This window comes from Leucopleurus acutus (assembly GCF_964270905.1).
Source record: "Leucopleurus acutus genome assembly, chromosome: 5".
Classification (NCBI taxonomy): domain Eukaryota; kingdom Metazoa; phylum Chordata; class Mammalia; order Artiodactyla; family Delphinidae; genus Leucopleurus; species Leucopleurus acutus.
The window spans coordinates 49,173,468-49,194,802 of record NC_139147.1 but is presented as its reverse complement, the minus strand read 5'-3'; the positions used below and the strand labels follow the sequence as shown (position 1 = coordinate 49,194,802).

General features: G+C 38.6%; 1 protein-coding gene across 1 annotated transcript; it reads right to left on the bottom strand.

Annotated features, from left to right (window-relative positions):
- Positions 1–282: 282 nt before the first annotated feature.
- PCNP (PEST proteolytic signal containing nuclear protein) lies at positions 283–14,738 on the bottom strand. Its single transcript, XM_082839951.1, has 5 exons — positions 14,631–14,738; positions 9,621–9,835; positions 6,759–6,833; positions 3,241–3,296; positions 283–2,072 (listed from the first exon to the last, which is right to left on the bottom strand). The coding sequence occupies exons 1-5, from the start codon at positions 14,692–14,694 to the stop codon at positions 1,946–1,948; spliced, it is 537 nt and encodes a 178-aa protein (XP_082696077.1). The 5' UTR covers positions 14,695–14,738; the 3' UTR covers positions 283–1,945.
- Positions 14,739–21,335: the final 6,597 nt, after the last annotated feature.

Below are 21,335 nucleotides of genomic sequence, written 5' to 3'. Positions count from 1 at the left end.
AGGGATGTTCAAAGGTATGCCTCAGCAGGATTTTCTACAGCACATTAATAGATGATACTTTGGCAGTAGAGGAGAGGGAGGATTTGGACTAGGTCTTTTTCTAACCTGAGATACTGTAATGTTCTAGAACTATGTGCTAAGTTAAGTAGACTCCAAAGAGCAATTTAAAATCTCCCATTACTCTGGCCAACAATCTGGGCAAGAGCACCAATAACATCTGTCTCTTCTTTGTTTAAAACAAACCCAGCAACAATTAAGTGTAACAGAAAATAAGAACACTGATAGAGTTGGACAAATTTATTGGTATTTTAGTAAAGACATTCATCTCAGTCGTTTTGGGATGTTATTTCAACATAAACATTAAAATGAACAAAAATGGGAAGTTTGCCTACGTTAAAGCAAGTTAAATTCATGTATCTTGATATAATTAAACCATGTAAGTAAGAACTAATCGTTCTATATACATTTCCATTGTTTTACTTGGGGCTTACTCTAAACTCATATGCAAGTGAACAAAGTATTAGGAATATATACAGGCTGCTTCTCTGGAGTTATTACCTATTAAAAGAGCTCAGAGAGTAGTTATCACCAATTAAACAGTATGAAGCTGCCTCCAAATCTAACATTGTAAGAGTTTTCAAGGAAATCATTATACTATATGTTTCTTTTATGTGTGACTATGCTTTTAAAGATGTGTTTAACTGTCACATTAAAAAAAGAATTCATATACAATACAAAAATACAAAATAAACACAATCCTACAACACAAAGATTAACAAAGTATATGTGGTCAAAGATTCCATAAAATATGTTTAAAGATGCATTTTCTTTCCTTTTATTTTCAGTATCTAAAATGTGCTTTTAAAGAGGCCACTGGTTAATATGTATACAGTTAAAAGAAACAATATTATTGTGCTAAATAAGAATTCCTGTAATAAGTTCAAATCAAATTGGATTTCACAAGTTAGTAACATAAATGCTCTGATAAAGTTACAGAAAGTGCATCTTTCTTATTTTCCATCTTCATACAATGTTGCCTTTTTTTTTTGGTGTTTATATCCTTTAAAAAATAAGAACAGCCAAATATTTAACTATTATGTACATTTAAATTTTTGGTGGTGGTTTGTTATTTTAAAAGAAACAGCTTCCTTATGATTTGCCTGAAGATCTGGTGGAAATACTTACAGGAACTAGCTAATAACAAAAACCAAGAGAAGCACATTCAAAATACTGATTTACTTTGGTAGCAAATGGTTGTTCTTTGAAGACTATCAAAGGTAGACAAGACCCTTTAAAGTGAAGTGGGCTATTTTAAATACTCAACAGTTTACATAAAATTTTAAAATGTTCTTTTTAAAGAGCTAAGCATCTGTATCCACTGATAGCAATGCAATAACTAGTTTATGATGATTCGAAACAAAACAAATGCCCATTAGGAAAAAAAAAAAAGCTGTATTTTAATTTTTATCTAATTTACTTTCTCAGTCAATAGTCCAGCAACATTTTCCTCCCAATACAATACTCCCTTCTCTATAAGGCTGTTCCTGGGAGCCAGACTTTAGGTTAACAAGGGAGTTAAGTTAGAGAGTAACTGCCTACAGTTTAAATAGACAACTTTTTGCTTCCCTCTTAATGTGCTAGTAGTTGTGTCTAAAAAAATATGCAATTCTTAGAAAGGTACCATTTATGATTTTTTTAATCATCTATAACCTTTGGAAACTAATCACGTGAAACTACAAAATTAGCAAATGTCTTGAAATCTGTATATAAAACATAAATTACCTCTAATTTCAAATTCTCATTTATTAGAGTACCACTCAATCTTTAAAAAAAAAAAAGAAAAAAAAAGGCGGCTCCAAAGATAGTCTTATACCATTCTTTAAAAAAGGAAACTGTTCCTTTTAACTTTACACCCACCCCATACCCCAATTTCAAAACACATCATTTAATTGTCTTGGTCATGGACATTTCCAAGATGAGATTTTATATTTCGCTCCCATAGCTTCTGGTTATCAGAAAACCCATGCTTTCCTTTATTGAAGGAATTTGGTCCTGCTGATGTTGGTGTATCCCTGTGTTAAAAGAAAGGAAACTTATTTAAAATGTTATATAATGATTTTCGGGCTATGTTTTTAACTCATTCAAAACACATTTGTTTAGCACCTATTATAAATGCAGGCCAAACATCAGAAGCCTCTACAGATCTTTTTAAAAATACCCTTTACACAGACCCTGTCCTAAAATTTCAGATTCAGTAGGCCTCAGGAGGAGCCAGGTAAATCTGTAGTTTTAACAAACATCTAAGGTGATTCTGATATGCAGCAACCACTATAGTGGCAACCACTATAGTTTTAAAAACCGTTGCTTGTAACCCATTAACAGGGTCATTAAATCAATTTGGTGGTGGCTTGCCATCAGCATTTATAAAAAATGAAACAGAAGATGTCATTTTATGAACTCCTGTTTCAGTTTTAAATGTTTAGATATATGAAGATATATGTATCCTGGGTGTTTAGATTTGGTTATAATGCCAGATGTATTTACTTTAGGTCCCAGTCCGAAAGGGAGGCAGGCAGACAGCCACTGGGACAGTTCCCGTTTGAATCACAGATGAAGTCTGAAGACTGATGCTTGAAGACTCAGCACTTAGTTCTTTGGGAGAATATATGCATTTGGTAGAAGTGGGGATATAGTATAGGTTGTTTTGAAGCCCAGCTTTCTTATTAGCCTCGAAGTTATCCATTTACACATACAAAGACAGGAAACTGAACATCGTGTTAACTTGAAATTTATGTTATTTTCACAATAACAGAAACAATGGAGGAAAATTTTTAAATGTTTTTGTCTTCTTTTTATATTTGGCATTTAAATTACTAAGGAAAATGGGACACATACAATCAAGATTAAGTGGTGGGAATATCTTAAGTGAGATGAGTGAAAGCCATTTTTTTATACCTGAAAAAAACTTTTAAATTTTATATCAAACATTTCTCATAACTGTTTATTTGAAAAAATTTAGATTACATGTATCTGAAAAAAAATAGCATTAAATTATCATTATTTTTTCTTTTCTTAAAATACTAATTTTCTTTTACCAGGAGAGTAATCTCAGAAAATAAAACTCTTTTGCCCAAATATGCAACAAAAGCTTGAACACTAATAGATTATGTGCAATTTGCAATTTATTCTTGCTCTTAATTCACTATAATTTTCTACAATATTATACAAAAATTATAATACCTTCCAATATTCTTCATCCTCATCTTTGCTTCTGGAGGCATTTCCTCTGGTTCACTCTGGAGAAAAATGTAAGACAGAAACAGAGATGACTGCATGTAGATAGAGCTGACCCTTGAACAATGCAGGAGGATTAGAGGCACTGCCCCCACAGTGCCACAGTCAAAACCCCGTGTGTAACTTTATAGTTGACCTTCCATAGCCACGGTTCCACATCTGAGGATTAAACCAACCTTGGGAGAGTGTAGTACTGTAGCACGTTACTGAAAAAAATCTGCATATAAATAGGCCTGTGCAGGTCAAACCTGTGTTGGTCAAGGGTCAACTGTATTAAAATCACTTGATTACCAATAATGCTAAATTTTACATCTAAGTCTGAAATTTTGGTGAAAGGAGAAAATCATTTATCTTAACTACATTAAATAAAACCCTCATGCTTCTAGTGTGCTGATTCTGCGTAAAGAAAAAAAATTTGGTAAAAACTTGATATTCTAGGGACTCCCCTGCCGGTCCAGTGGTTAAGAATTCCGTGCTTCCATTGTAGGGGGTGCGAGTTCGATCACTGGTTGGGGAACTAAGATCCTGCATGCCGTGCAGCGTGGCCAAAAAACAAACCAACAAAACAAGAACAAAAAACCCCCCAAAACAAAAACAAAACCCCCCAAAAACTTGATATTCTAGAACTAAAACTATTTGTTTACTAGAAGCTACACATTGTGTTAAATGCTTTAATATGCACTGTCTTTGAAAACCCTAACAATCCTACAAGGTGGGTATGAGTATCATCATTCACATTTTGTAGGTAAGGTAAACAAGGTTAACTTGTCCCAAGTCACAAAACAGCTAGATGCCAAAGCAAAGGCTCTTAACCATTTTACTGTATTGCTCCTTCTCAAAAATGTCTCCTTTACTGAAAAGACATCTTGAAAGCTCATTCTCTACTACTTTTCCATAGTTACAGCTCGTGAAAAGATATGTGACAAGTGTCTTTTAGATGTTTTTTAAGTATAAATGTTACTGGTGAGCTAAATATTATTTTTTACACAGTCATCTGCCAAGATCCAGCTTAAAGGGATTTCTACTGGTCAAATCTGAGACAATTTGAGCATTATAACCTGTTGAATAGAGCCTACACTTATAAAAGCTCTTCCTTACAGTAAGAAACATGAAACATAGAAGGGATGAAAGAATGAAAAAAAATCACCATTCAGCAAACATCATAATAATTGATTCCAGTAAGAATCATCAATGAATGTTAACACTCATGAGTGAACACTTAAGAAATTATGTATTTTCACATATTCTTTTTTTAAATTTTATTTATTTATTTATGGCTGCGTCGGGTCTTCGTTGCTGTGCGCGGGCTTTCTCTAGTTGCAGCAAGAGGGGGCTACTCTTCATTAAGGCGCACGGGCTTCTCATTGCGGTGGCTTTTCTTGTTGTGGAGCACGGGCTCTAGGCACACGGGCTTCAGTAGTTGCGGCACGTGGGCTCAGTAGTTGTGGCTCGCAGGCTCTAGAGCACAGGCTCAGTAGTTGTGGCGCACGGGCTTAGTTACTCTGTGGCATGTGGGATCTTCCGGGACCAGGGCTCAAACCCGTGTCCCCCGTACTGGCAGGCTGATTCTTAACCACTGTGCCACCAGGGAAGTCCCCTCCACATATTCTTAAAACATATCCCCACAAGATAAATTTTAATTATAAAAGATAAAACAGTAATTTGACAGTAGAGAAATCTGGCAGACATCACTTTAACTAAATGATCAAAGTTAACACTGCCAGTAATGGGATATACTGACATGTGCTCCTGATATGATGCATTGAGAACTTGGCATCACTTCTGTGGTACGCCTGCCAAAAGGAATGTGAATCTAATCATAAGGGAACATCAGACAAATCCAAACTGAGGGACGTTCTACAAACTAACTGGCCTGAACTCTTCAAAAATGTTAATGCCATGAAATACGCAGAAAAACCCAGGAGTTGTCCAAATTAAAAGAGACTAAAGAGATACAACTGAAAAAGTATTTTTAAATTTCAAAATTAACTAAATGAACACACTCTTTGTACAATATATTTCAGGCTTAGATATATATCCAAGGTTAATTAATATGTGCTGCAGAAAAAGGAAGAACCAGATGAAGATTTTATTTCCTTTTATTTTTTTGGCCATGCTGAGCGTCATGCGGGATCTTAGTTCCCTGACCAGGGATCAAACTGGTGCCCCCTGCAGTGGAAGTGCAGAGTCTTAACCACTGGACTTCCAGGGAAGTCCCAGATGCAGATTTTAGATGCATGTGTTCTTTTACCTAAGAGACAAGTTTATCCCTACCTATCATTACCATCTTATAGCAGAAAGAGTGTTGTCTGAACCTGTCTAAAATTTCTTTAAAAACAGGGAAAACAGTAACGTATGATGCAAAGAACATAGGACAAGAAACCAGAAAGCTCAGTTCTAGTTCAACACTTGTGCACAATACTTATGCACACTTAATTTCTCCATTTGGAAAATAAGAATAACCATATCACACAATTCACAGGGATGTATGGAGGATAAAATAAAGTTGTGTGAAAAGATTCAAACTGTTAGGCATTCAAAGCAAGCCATTACTATTATGTAGGTGCTTACTATTTCCAGCCTCTCTACTTCTGCACATGTTGTCCCCTTCTTCCCACAATGTCCTTTCCTGATAACAATCTGTACAAACCAAAATACTACCTAATCTCTCTTTTTAAAAATTTATTTATTTATTTATTTTTGGCTGCATTGGATTTTCATTGCTGCAAGTGGGCTTTCTCTAGGTGTGGCGAGCAGGGGCTACCCTTTGTTGTGGTGCGCGGGCTTCTCATTGCAGTGGCTTCTCTTGTTGCAGAGCACGGGCTCTAGGTGCACAGGCTTCAGTAGCTGTGGCTCGCGGGTTCTAGAGTGCAGGCTCAATAGTTGTGGCGCACGGGCTTAGTTGCTCCACGGCATGTGGGATCTTTCCGGACAAGGGCTCAAACCCGTGTCCCCTGCACTGGCAGGCGGATTCTTAACCACTGCGCCACTCTGGAACACGTACATATTGACTAGATTTTCTGGCAGAATCACCTGCACTATTGTTATTCCTCATGGGGATACAAGAAGAAAGCACTATAGCTGCTTTTTAAAGCTGAACACATGCATAAATGTCTCACTGAAGACTCCAACTATAAAAATTATTGAAGACAGCAGTACTGAATTTTCCTTTTTTTGGATCCTACATATTTCATAGCACATATATATATTATTACTCATAATAAGCATCTGTTGATTTGATTAAGTTCCTTGCCCCCCCCAAAGTCAGTAATATTTTAAATAATCCCACAATCAAATTAAATAAACAGAAATATCCAGATTTTGCAGATGTCATTTAAACAACAACTGTTCAGAGCTGCAAAAAAAGTTCACTAGTACCATTAGTACAACTTGACAATTTGCCACTAACATCTTTCTTAAAGAACTTGTTAAAGTAAAACAAACAAAACCAGGTATCAACTTACATCTTCATCTTCATTAAAGGCTGCTGCTACTGAAAGGGTTTTTGGAGCAAGAGTTGGAACGGTTTCCTTAGGTTTCTGAAGAAGAAACATTAAAAAGAGTATAATATAATGTTTACACAGGCTTATTTAATGACAAAAATAATTTATCTTCAAAGATTCAACTTTATGTTTTCATAGAAACATACAGTAAGGAACTAAGAACAAACATTGGCGAAATCTTCTTTCTTTTTGAAAATGTGGGTTATCAATGGGTAGATTTTACTTTATTAATTATATGTCCATTTGTTTTCCTCCTGTCAAAGATTTTCTAGTTAGGGTCTATAATTTAATATCACTTAGCTAAAAGGTACCTGGTACAGGTAAGAGAAAATGAATATTAATACCTGCCCATAGTAACATTAAAATTAAGCACAGTGTGCCTTGAGAAAGATATGAAGACTCATCTTTCTCTACTAGCTAGCTGCCTACTGGACAGCACCACTTAGAGCTCCCAGGGGTACTGCAGTGCTCATTAAGTGCTCAAGCCAGAAAACCTTTTCTTCAACTTGCACATTTTATTGTAAGGTCCTGTTAACTAGATCTCTATTAAATAGACTTAAATCTCCCCCTGCCTTCCCAGCTTACTACCACACTACCAACACTAAGGCCCCTTATCATTACTTGCCTGAACTGCTGTTAGAAATACCATCTCCCCACCTTCTGTATTTATTTTCCTCTAATTCTCTATACTGGCACCAGAGTAATGTTTCTAAAATGCAAATCTGTTTAAGGCTCGAGACTCTTTATAATGATTCCATGGCTCCTCTAGAACCCAAAGAATAAAACCAAACTATATTATGGAGTACAAGTCCTTTATGATTTGGTCCTGTGGTCTTATTTGGGGGGCTTTCTATCCCTGCATTTGCCTACCAAACACTTCCTAACTATGAACAATTTCCTGAATGCATCATGTGGCTTCACATCTAAACTGCCTTTGCATAAGTCTTTTTTTTGGCTGTGCTGCACGGCTTATGGGATCTTAGTTCCCCGACCAGGGATTGAACCCGGGCCCACGGCAGTGAAAGTCTTAACCACTGGACCACCACGGAATGCCCTGAATGAAGCTCTTTTTATCTGAGATGTCCCTTTGCCTCTTGCCTGCACTTAAAGCCAACTCTAGCATCACCTCACCAGTAAAACCTTCTCTGAGCTGCTGAAACAAAATTAACCATCCCTTCTTGTATAACAGAAACACTTTTTATAAATAATGTTTGTTTTTGAATAAAAATGTTCATTTGGAAATTATGCATAGCGACTCTAGAAGCATCCTTTACTCTTAAAGATGTCATGTATTTGATCTTGTACATAAACATAAGACACAAGTAAGTATTTGTTGGTTGTTTGACTATCTTTTCACATCATATAATCAAAAGCAACAGCTTTAACTATTTTCATATCCTACACCTCACTTCGCCAAGATTATGTTTACACTTTGGTTTACTTTATGAAAAAAAGGTCTTTTGTTTTCTAAAGATTAAAGTTTTACTGAATAGGCCTTTTCAAGCATAACCCTCCCAACTAAAATGATCAGCAATTACTAAATCACGTCAATGATTTAGCAAAAGTAGGGATATGGATATCTGATTTAGGAGGTGTGTTCAAGCACCGTAAAATCTATTATCAAGGGGAACACCTGTATGAGAAGTGTACATGAGAACCACATGTTTAATGACTATCAAAAAAAGTAAATATCTATGCAGGTAGGCCTATGCAACTTTATAAAAAACATATTAAACCAAAAGAATCAGCTCAAATAGGGAGAAGAGTCATGAAGTAATGAAGTTACAAGCTGATGTCTTTTGTTCACACTAAATTTTTTAGAAAAAGGAAGAAAAGGAAAAAAGCAAAACAGCATAGGGTGGGAGTAGGGGTTCTGAGGAATGGTAGCTTTTTTAAAACTAGTGTAGCTCAAACACACTGACTCTAGTAGGAATCTGATCCATATCATATTTTTAAGATCTTTGAATGACATCTAATGAAGAAATCAAGCTGTATGCATCCAGGCAACTGAGCATTAATTTTCACAGAACAGACATGAACAAACAACTTAAAAGCAATTTTAAGATTATTCTCCTTACACAAGAATGTAACCATTTTCTAAAGCCAATAGCAATACACTATTCAAGTAACTTTTTTTCTTAAAGAGATCTGTTTAGTTGAACCACATGAAATTAACACTTCTGTAGATCAGAAATAGATAAATCTCTAAACTTCATATGCTTCAATCTAATACTTCAAATACTTTCCAGATACTCCAGGGTTAATAAGTATTAATTTAAGGTTTACATCTTAAAACAAGGAATCAAAAGTTGATCTGTAAAGGACTACTATCATAGATTATAATACTCAATGTTCATTTGTAGCTTCAAAGTAAGGTAATCAGGAAGCTCTTATTAAGCAATACCTTACTAACATTAATCTTTTAAAATACAAATAAATGATTTCTAGATATTATTTTTAATATCACTGGAATTAAAAGATAAGAAAAATAAACTGAAACTCTAAAAATATTTTTCAGGTTTTGCTCAACTTAGGAAATTCTAAGGTATTATTACTTTATAAATCATGTAGTCCCTATAATAGTTGTTCCTTCTCATATTCCAACCCCTTTTTAAAAACAGCTTTGTTGAGTTATAATTCATCCAGACCTTTCTTGAATATAGAGCCACTAATTTCTTAAATACTTACATGTAATAAGTTCATGCACCAATGTATCTTTTTATACATCTTTGTATACTTAATTTATCATAATCCAATAAAAGCAGGTTTTGAAAACAAATTTTCAGACCCATAACAAATATAATATATAAAATAACAACTCACACTTGAGCCAAGTTTGATGGATATGGCTGAGGCTTTCTTTGTCATCTGACTACCTATGGCAAATCCAAACTTGGAGATCTTTGTAGGCTTTGTAGGGAGGTCTGCAGCTTCTTCTTCAGCTGATCGCTTCTCAGCGCTGCGACTGGAATTTTCCCCTCCATTACTGGAAGAAACAGTCTTAGTTTTCACAGGTTTTTCTGCTTCTTCTTCAGGTCCTGGTGAAGTCGAAACAACTTACCAAGATGAGCTATTTTTACTGAGCAGATTGATGGGAGCAGCAACCTCAAAAAGCATCGTTATAAAGAAGATACCTCTGCAGTTGTCACCTACTGAACCCAACAGTCTCTTCCACTGTTTGTTAGAGTATACAGCAGGAACTGAGATTGTGTGGCAGTAGAAGAGGCTCCCATGAATTAACTAGCATAAAATACAGAGCAATTTAAAATTATAAATATAGAGTTCACAAAAAGTAAGACCCTTCAACTAAACACTGTAAGTTGTACAATAATCTAGTTATTTGTGGAATTTTTCTTTTTATAAATTAAGATCTATAAATTCTATACAAACTGGTTTGCTGGCAGTTAGTCACATCATAGGATAATACATTTGACTAATAAAAAGTCTAATATTCTTCAATAACGTACTACTAGTTATACAAAGTACCCTGTTATGAACAGCCCATTATTACCCAAACTACAGTGTTAGTACAGCCTGGAGTAATCATCTTGAATGATGTGTTCTTCATGAACATTTCACACAATTTTTAGTTAGAAAGGAACTTCAAGGAAGACTTCAAGGTCATCCCCTCTTGAGTAACTGCATTCTACTCTCAAAGCTTGATTAACATCTGTTTAGGCTACTCTTAATATCAACAACTATATTTAGGTTTATATATTATTTTTTCTCATGAAAGAAAGATGAGCTAATGATAATTTCAAACAGAAGACATACATATGTAGATATGGAATGCAAGATGTCTTTCAGTAATTTTGCTTCTTTATATTAATAAATGAAATTAGTTCTCACTTGAATATCTTAGGCCTGTTACATATGCAGCCTATTTAAAAACATATTGGGAGGTAAGACAGAAGCCTGGCTGATTATTAAATATTTTATTTTCTTTCCCAAGTTTACCAATTTACCTTTTGAATGTATTCTGCTACACTGGATGAATAGTTTATGGAGAAAGAGAAGATTCTCTAAGGGATGGCCCTGACAACAGCTAAGAAAACATGACAAAAAGCTAGAATGGGTAGAAAAGGGGAAATCAAACAGACTGACAAGTAATGAATTAAAAGATGGGATGTTATAGAGCCCGATCTATATAGTCTTGGAATGATGGGGTAGCTAAATTAATAAGCACTTTGAATAGAACATTTTATTTTGTTTACAGGAAAATAAAACGAACTCTTTATTACCTTTAGACAAGAGGTGAAAGTTTTAATAACAATGTAGGGGAGAAATTAAGCAGGATTAGGTTTTGGGATTTCCCTAAGAAGCAAAGACAGCACTGGAATAGTTGTCTGAGGTGCCATTCACTTATTTAGATATAAAATTACAAAAGCACCTGAAGAATGTAAGATTGCTATTCAATATTTGAAATATAGAACTCAATTTAGAATTTCTTACAAAAAAGACAGTATTATGCAAACATTTTTTCAGTCTACCACTAAATGCATTTATGCTAAATTTTATTCTGTATTCTATGTATAGTTTTAATCAAGTATGAATTTTACAGTAAAACCCAAACAGTAATAACTACTTCTCTGTGACTGACACACAGCTAAAACTGGAAACTCATTGGCTCTACGTATCAGAGCATATAGAAACACACAAAAAAGCCACTGGATTTACATATAGAAGCAATCTGTATACTAAATGCACAAGTCTGTGTAAACACAAAGTCTGAAAAACATCAAAACAAATAGAATAAAGAACATTTAGTCTTGATTTTAGTGTAACTCTGCTCTTTGAACTGTGACTCAAGGGTTATAATTAGTCAAAATTTCTGGTTCTTTTAAAACCTATCTTTTCTTAATTCTAGGTCTCCTTTTACCCAGAAAATAATTCTGGAACAAAGAATCTAGAAAAATCAAAGCATAAATACGACAAAAAGTGAAAAACATAATTCTTACTATAACATTAATAACAACATCAAGTGTGACAACTAACTGAACTAGTATGTGCTAACACATGAAACACAATACTATCTGTTCAATCCTATGATTCTTAGGGAAGATTTCTATAGTGAATGCTCTAGAAAAATGTAGCATGAACAGGGGAGCTGGGAAAACTACTCTACCATTAATTAAGTAATCAACTGTGAGCAACTCAATTTTATTCACATCCGTGGTTCTGTCATCTGAAGAGGCAAACTATCAAGACCACTTAAGTGTTTTAAAGTCCATTAAGTGTTTTCCTTTAAATACAACATGTACTACTTTAGTTTGTATTCATTCTAAGCAAACAAAATGCGTAGATTAGTTAATGTGAAATCAAATTACACATGGTACTAGCATTTTTGGGGAGGAGAGGTGGGCCTTGGAGTACAAAGGTACCTTACTTTGAAAAAAATTACTCAATAAGTTTTAAGTCCATAAGGATACCCTTCATGACGCATTGGCATTCTGGTAACTTCTTCAACTGAAAAAAGGGTACATACCTATCTCTCTAACAGGACATATTCAAGAACCTCCTGCCACAATAAATGTCAATTTCATTAAAGTAGTTTTAGATAAATTAAAATAGCCTAAGGTGGGCATGATTACAATATGAATAGCTCTTCTCTAAAGCGTCTACTTATTTCAAGGAGCTACAAAAATTTAACCAAAGGGAGGGGAAAAAAATCTACCTAAAACCTTACCCTTAATATCATCCCTTCTCTTTAAGGTGAGAGCAGGTAGTTCAAGTAAGTAGCTTCTCTTATTAACATAAATTCATGTTAACTATGTTAACTCATTAAAAAATACTTATATTTTCAACTTACTGGACTGTTCAATAGGAGTTAAAAATCAGAATAATCTCTAGGTAAGTCCCCCAAGACAAACTTGATACTGTTTTAAAAATTTTAAAACTTGATACTGTTTTAAAAATTTGCCGTAAAATTATCAATTTAACAATATCCATGGTATGAATGTTTTAACTATGATTTCTTTGTACAATTTCATTAAAAATATCTGACATTCAAAAATGGTTTACATGTAACAGTAGTATTTTCTTTCAAAGGAAGGCACACCTAAGGCAAATTATGTAGACGTTATTAAGGGATATTACTTATTCTAAGTCACCAACAAGGAGGCAATAATTTTTGATAACAATTAGCAAAGATAACTTTATATCACCCCTTCACAAATATATGCTAAAGTAGAAACATCAATATTCATACTACAGAGCAAATTATCCCTAACTGAAAGGGTGGTGGACAAATTATATAGTGGAACTATGCTGACACTTAAGGTATATTTGTTTTGTTTTGTTTGTTGGCCACCCGGCGCGCCTTGCCGGATCTCAGTTCCCCAGTCAGGGATTGAACCCCGGCCAGGGCAGTGAAAGCCTGGAATCCCAACCACTAAGCCACCAGGGAACTCCCTTAAGGTACACTTTGGCTCACATTAAACACATCTCAGATACTCAGTCAAGACAGTTAGAAACCCATTCTAAAAGTTAAAAGGTAGTCTAAAAGTCAGATAAGATTCTTCAGGCTACAGATCTTTGGTTTTCCTCAAACTACTAATTTTTAAATGTAGTTCTACTTGATAATTTCCAAGACAATTTTTGACGAAAAAAATCGCTAACGAGGTAGCACTAAATGGCTTAAACTGTTGTTTCATAAACTATTTTACTAGTAAAACAACAATAACAACAACAAAAAAGACGGGAGGGGAGTGTGAAGAAGGAAAGGAGTTTGGGCTCAACTAATAGCACCGTACGTGTTTTTTAAAAAGGAATTTCTGGGTCCAAAGTAACTGAACATTACACTTTTCTCAATTTTTGTTTCCAAGTCAAATCACATTAAACTTGTTAGGAGGTCCTAACAGTTGCCTTCATATACTATTAATCTTCTGTATTTTCTCATATTAAATACTTTCAGGGATAAGACGTGAAGAAGAGTTAAGAGTGTGGTACTTAAAACGTTCTGAAGACATTATGCTCAGCTCGGACGTGTTAAGTCACTAGCCTTGTGAGGACAAAGGGGCGGGAGGGCTGGAGAGATTACCGGATGTTTCTTTTCCTTAATGCACAAGACCCAAATTTAGAGGAGTGGAGGTGACAGAATAAAGATAGCTGTAACCTGAGTTTACATCGTAACAAAATACAGGAAGAGTCACACTAGCCTATTTAGCCACCTAAATATCTGGCGTGCAGTTAGCTGGCAACAGCCTAGCACAGAAAAGGCAGACAGTTCAAAGAAAGGCAACCAAACCGTAACCCTAGACCCGGCAGATTAAACCAGGAGGCAGGCAAAGATATTCCTCTTTCCCTCCATCGCCTTGACCCATCCCATTACAGGATCAGAACTAGGCTTGAAAATAAAGAAAAAGGCCAGGGTAGTCCACCTCCTCAGTGAAAAGGGAGCAGCAAACTAACTCCTAGGTGTAACTGAGAGGCCGGCACCGTCGGAAACTCGGCCTGCGGCCAGTTCCTGCGGCCACTGCTCGGTGACTCGCACTGTGCGAGCGCCCGTGTGATTGCGTCCGCACCGCCACTCCTAGTCCCACCCCGACTTCGGTCCCCCTTTCTGGGGCCCATCTCCCTTCTCTTCGGAAGCAGGGCCTCCGCTGGGGCCAGGAGGTGACGAACAGTGACCGGCTCTGCCCCGGCAAGGAGGCGATGTGGGCCCGGATGCCAGCAGGCCGCACCGGGCGTGCCCAGGGCTTGTGTGGGCCCAGCACCTGGCCGGGTGAGCGCCAGATCCGCCCTTCTCGCCCCGGCCTACTCCCCCCACCCAGGGGAGCTCAAAGAAAGGCCCAGAGCATCCCACGTAGCCCGCGACGCTGGGGTTATGTTCACCTCCGGCGGCTCCAGCTCGCTGCGGCTTTTCAGGCTTCTCCTCTCCCGCCTTTCCGTCCGCCATTTTCCCCGCCGCGGCCTCCCCTGCAGCCACGCCAAGGACGTCACGGCCCCGCCCAGCAACCATTGAGCTTCGGAGCCCGCCTTGGAAGCGGCAGCCTAGAGCGGCCCTAGAGAGTGAAGGGCCTCTCGGAGACTGAAGTGAATATGATATCATCGGCGAGCGTCCTCTGAGGGAAGGGCGGGGTAGGTTGAGCGATCCGAGGACTGGTTAGGGACTTGACTAGAGGTGGGTTAGATTTTCATGGTTTACTGGCGGATTCAGGGAAGTGAGGGAAGGTGGGATCACAACCCTGGAAACGTTGGTGAGCTCAGGTGAGGTTTCTGTAAAAACTGGCAGACCGAAGCTAGCCAGGCTCTTTCATTCTGTCTGGTTTGGTAGATCACGTGTACCCACTCAAAAAAAAAAAAAAGGACCGAATTCTTATTCCTACCTAAAAGCAAAATCAACGTTTATCGAGCGCCCTCTTGTGTCAGGCGCTATCTCGTTTAACCCCCACAATAGTCCAATGCGGAATTGCCCTCTTTTAATTAGCTGTGAGAGTTGAGGCCAAAGAAAAATTTGTCTAAGGTCGCGTAGGCAAGTGGTAAAACTGATTTTTCTACAAGCTGCAATTTCTGTGTTAAGAGAAGTTACTTTGTTACGTGAAGACCACAGTAGTTTCTGCCTTACTCAGAAACCTTTAGTGTATCCCCAGAGTTTGCAGAATGAAGTCCAAGCGTTATATTGGACCCCAGCCTAACTTTTCAGTTTCATCTTCGCTTTTTCTCTCTATATATACTGCCCTCTTGCTATACGGCGTCGGTTCCTTGCCTAGGGAACTGTAGTTTCTGGGTTTGCGGTACAATATACAGTGAGTGTTACAGAAATTGGTCTTACGGAGTCAGAACTTGGGTTGGAATCCCTTTACTGGCTGAGTAAACCTTGAGGGTTTCTTACTGTCTACAGACCTATGTTTCCTTCTCTATAAAATAGAAATAATAATAGTACATCCTCAAAGGGTGGTCCTGGGGATCAAATGAGATAATAAATTCCATATACCATTCTTTGATCATTGTATACTTCCCTCAATATGTGTTAAAAAGAAAAAAAAGTTCTCCCTAGGCGGCTCAAAAATTCCTTGACCACAGAGACCATTAAAAAAAAATTTTTTTTTTCTTCACAGCAGTTTGTATTGCACATTTCATATATGAAAGGTGCTCAGTATTTGTGAATGGATGACTCCTCAGGCTCCGAGTCTGGAGAATGCAGAAAGAATCAAAGTGTGTTTCCCACGACAGAAACAGGGTGGTTTGCTGATACGGTGATTTGGTGATTTGAAGTCCCTGGTCCACCATCTATGACAGTATATGTAAAAGTGCCCAGCAAACTATTTTACATAGAATAGGTAATTCATGTTTGTTTTATTTTTCCTAGATGTGATCTTCAAAAGTTACTTAATCGCTGAGTCTCTCTTTTTTTTTTTTTGCCCGTACCAAGCGGCTTTCAGGGATCTTAGTTCCCCGACTAGGGACTGAACTCAGGCCCTCTGCAGTGAAAGCGTGGAGTTCTAACCACTGGACCGCCAGGTAATTCCTGAGACTCTTACTTTTAATCATGTTTTAAATGGAGACATAGGGACTTGCCTGGTGGCACAGTGGATAAGACTCCATGCTCCCAATGCAGGGGGCCTGGGTTCCATCCCTGGTCAGGGAATGAGGTCCCACATGCATGCCACAACTAAGAGTTCACATGCCACCACTAAGGAGCCTACCTGCTGCAACTAAGGAGCCCATGAGTGGCAACTAAGGAGCCCCCTGCCACAAGTAAGGAGCCCCCTGCCACAAGTAAGGAGCCCGCAACCTGGTGCAACCAAATAAATAGAGACATAAACATGTGATTTTTATTTGTAATTATGTATGTATTTGCTTATATATGCTTTTTTTGAGTTTTTATGTGTATCCATTTATTGATTGCTGGGAATACAGCTTATTGAGGATACATGACGTGATGCTTATACTTTTTTTTTTTTTTTTTTTTTTTGCGGTACGCGGGCCTCTCACTGCTGTGGCCTCTCCCATTGCGGAGCACAGGCTCCGGACGCTCAGGCTCAGCGGCCATGGCTCACGGGCCCAGCTGCCCCGCGGCATATGGGATCTTCCCGGACCGGGGCATGAACCCGTGTCCCCTGCATCGGCAGGCGGACTCTCAACCACTGCGCCACCAGGGAAGCCCTGATGCTTATACTTTTAAATGAGAAAAATGAAATTTAGAGAGGTCACATACAGCTATCCAGTTCCATATACCACACTGCAGAAGTTAAGGATGGAAGATATTAATCCATTCACCTGTCTGTTCCATGAGGTCATATTGTGCCTATCTTGCTCACCATTGTTTCCCTAGGACCTAGATTATACCAGTTTTCAATAAATATCCATTGAAGAAGTGAATGCAAGCTTCAGTAACCCCCAGCAAATGGGTTAATGGATGAAAAGGCAGTGGAGTACAGGGCAAAGAGCAGCAGCATTGATTGCATCAGACAAAACCGAATTTAGATTATAACCCTGCTATTTGCTAATCTGTGAGTTTGAACGGATAAGGTAATCTTACTGAATATATTTGAACTATAAAAATGTACTAATACTCATAGGGTTACTGAGAGGAATAAGTGTGATAATACAGGTAAAATTTGTAATACAGTGACTGGCTTGTGGCGGGCACTTGCTTAATAGTAGCTATTGTTTGCAGTCTCTAAAGAGCTCTTCAAATAATGAGTAAACAAGCTGAAAATGGAGAGTAATATAGACAACTATTATTATAATTTATGTAGGTTTTAAAAAAATTATTTATTTTTGGCTGCGTTGGGTCTTCATTGCTGTGCACGGACTTTCTCTAGTTGTGGTGAGTGGGGGCTACTCTTCGTTGCTGTGCACAGGCTTCTCATTGCAGTGGCTTCTCGTTGCAGAGTATGGGCTCTAGGCATGCGGGCTTCAGTAGTTGTGGCACGCAGGCTCAGTAGTTGTGGCTCGTGGGCTCTAGAATGCAGGCTCAGTAGTTGTGGTGCACGGGCTTAGTTGCTCCACAGCATGTGGGATCTTCCCAGACCAGGGCTCGAACTGTGTCCCCTGCATTGGCAGGCAGATTCGCAACCACTGCGCCACCAGGGAAGCCCCTCCAACATATATTTATGCTTACTATATGCCAAGCATAGTCTGCAATTTTTTTAACATGAAATCAAGTACACTAAATCATCACCCTATGAATTAAGTGCTACAATTACTTTATTTTTATAGAAGAGGAAACTGGGACACTGAAAAGATAAGTAAGGGGTGGAGCCGAGTGTGGAATTCAGGCACAGAGCTACAACAAATTAGAGAGGAAAAGTGACTAATCATGGTTTCACTAACCTTGTTTTTGTTTTTTAACTTTCAAATTTCTTTACAGCCCAAATTAAGATGAAAACATATTTCTATTCATCCAAGTAATCCAAAACACTCATTCACTGGTTAGATCAGGGTTGGCCCCATGACCCTGTAATATTAAATTACCCAGTTGGGCTTGAGCTATCTGATGTTGTACCATGAAATACAGAAACAGAATTGCACTGGGTGTCAAGTGACAGCAGCTCATGGGCTTTGTTTTGTGTGTGTGTGTGCTTACATTTTTTAATTTTAATTTTTTTTCAAATTCTTTTCCAATTTATCACTAACCTTGGTTCTTAATTCAGCCTGTAATCCCATTATATTTCCCTATACCATTCTCAAGATTTAGTATACATCAGAATCATCTGAAAGGCTTCTCTTTTTTTTTGGCTGCATTGGGTCTTCGTTGCCATTCGCAGGCTTTCTCTAGTTGCAGCAAGCCGGGGCTACTTAACTCTTCGTTGCGGTGCGCGGGCTTCTCATTGCGGTGGCTTCTCTTGTTGCGGAGCACGGGCTCTAGGCGCGTGGGCTTCAGTAGTTGCAACATGTGGGCTCAGCAGTTGCGGCACGCGGGCCCTAGAGGGCAGGGCTTCGATAGTTGTGGTGCATGGGCTCAGTAGTGGTGGCACATGGGTTCTAGGGTGCTCGGGCTTCAGTAGTTGTGGTGCACGGGCTTAGTTGCTCTGCGGCATGTGGGATCTTCCTGGACCAGGGATCGAACCTGAGTCCCCTGCATTCGTAGGCGGATTCTTAACCACTGTGCCACCAGGGAAGTCCCTGAAAGTCTTCTTAAAACAGTTAAAACTGTAGTGCCATGGACAGAGTTTTTGATTCAGTAGACTCAGTGGGTGGGTCCCCCCAATTTACATTTCTAACTAGTTCCCAAATGATGAGGCTGCTAGTCTGGGGACCACACTTTGAGAACCATGACCCTAATTCACTCACTTTCCTAGACTGTTTCCCACTTTCTCTGCCCTCCCCTCAACTGATGACTTTGATTCTTATTTTCAGTAAGAAAATAATAGAAATCAAAACAGAACTTCTGTATATTGTCACCATATCTGTGGTGTGGTATCTGCGTTTGTACCTAGATTTTCTGTCTTCTTTTCTGTTACTAATGTAGTAAATCCCATCTTTCTTGCTTATATAAGGTTTCACTCCACTGTTTTATCAGATCCTCCCCACCCCGCCAACTACTGGATCATTTCCAACAGCAAACATACATGCTTTGTATCTCCCATATCTACAAAACAACTATAGCAAAATTAAAAACTCTTCTCTTGATCTCATAACTCCCTCTAGCTGCTTATTACTATTCCCCTTCATATAGTAACTCTTTGAAAGGATTGTTTATACTCATTGTCTCCAATATCTCTTTGGTATTTGGTACCTACTCTGCTACCACCCTGGTCCAACTCACTATTATCTTTCACCTTTGTTTCTGCAGTAGCCTCCTAGCTGGTCCCTCTCTTCTCGTCTCAATACAGCAGCCAAAGTGACTCTTTTAAAATGAATCAGATTGATTGACTTAATAAATTTTAAGGTGCTTGTTATGTGCCAGGCACTGTACCAAGTCCTGGGGATACAGCAGTAAATAAGACAGAAAAGGGAGTTCCCTGGTGGCCTAGTGGTTAGGATTCTGGGCTTTCACTGACGAGACCCGGGTTCAATCCCTGGTTGGGGAACTGAGATCTTGCAAAAATTGACACAACATTGTAAATCAACTCTACTTCAACAACAAAAAAAATTTTTTTAGGGATTTCCCTGGTAGTTCATGGGTAAGACCCCACACTCCCAATGCAGGGGGCCCGGGTTCGATCCCTGGTTGGGGAACTAGATCCCACATGCATGCCGCAACTAAGTTCACATGCCACAACTAAGAGTCCACATGCCACAGAGAAGATCCTGTGGGCTGCAACTAAGACGCGGTGCAGCCAAAATGAAAGAAAGAAAGAAAGAAAGAAAGAAAGAAAGAAAGAAAAGAAAAGAAAAGAAAGAAAGAGTAAGCAGTTTTAAAAAATGTTAAAAAGGACAGAAAAAAAATCCCTGCCCTCATGGAGCTTGCATTCTAGTCATCCTGTTAAAATATCAGGAACGTGTCACTTTTTTGCTCAAGACCATCTGATCTTCCCATCTTATTCAGAATAAAAACCAAGTCCTTACAATGAGAGGCTTACGTGACAGATCCCTAGCTACTCCTCTGACCTCATCTTTATCTCTCTTTACGCACTCTGCTTCAGCTACATTAGCCTCCTTGTGTCTTGAACCCTCTCTCAGGGCCTTTGCACTCATCGTTCCCTTTACTGGAAATTCCCTTTCCTCGTATCTCCATAGCTCACTCTCACTTTCTTCAGGTCTTTGCTCAAACGTCATCTTATCAGTCTTTGTGCAATAGAAAAGGGATACCCTGTTATTGGTTGCAATCTTTTTTTTTTTATAAATTTATTTTATTTTATTTAGTTTTGGCTGTGTTGGGTCTTCGTTGCTGCACGCGGGCTTTCTCTAGTTGCGGCGAGCGGGGCTACTCTTCGTTGCAGTGCGTGGGCTTCTCATTTTGGTGGCTTCTCTTGTTGTGGAGCATGGGCTCTAGGCACATGGGCGCGCAGGCTCTAGAGCGCAGGCTCAGCAGTTGTGGCACACGGGCTTAGTCGCTCCGCGGCCTGTGGGATCTTCCCAGACCAGGACTCGAACTCGTGTACCCTGCATTGGCAGGTGGATTCTTAACCACTGTGCCACGAGGGAAGTCCCTGGGTGCAATCTTTTAAGCACTTGGGTTAAAGGCAGATAGTACCTGTGTATGAAGAAAACAGTGCTTCTTCTAGCAAACATGGCCCTGCACCAGAGTGCATGGCTTGGAGAGGGTTGTATGGGTGTTCTTGCACAGTGAGCAACCTACTTAGAAGACAGTCCCCAACCACCTTGTATAAAATAGTAATGCCTCCCCACTCCAGTATTCCCCTTTCTCCCTTAACCTTCATATTACTTATTACCATCTGACATTTTCTATTATTTATGTCGTCTCCTTTCTGCCTGCCAGAATTTAATATCCATGAAGGCTGGGAATATTCTGTATTCCCACTGCTGTATCACCAACACCTGAAATGCTTCTGGGCACGTAGTAGGTACTCAATAAACATTTGATGAATGAATGAATGAGCCAATGAGGAAGATAACCTGCTAGACTGGGAAAAGTAAGACAATTGCTGTGACATGGAAATCAAGGAAGAAGTTTTTCAAGCAGGG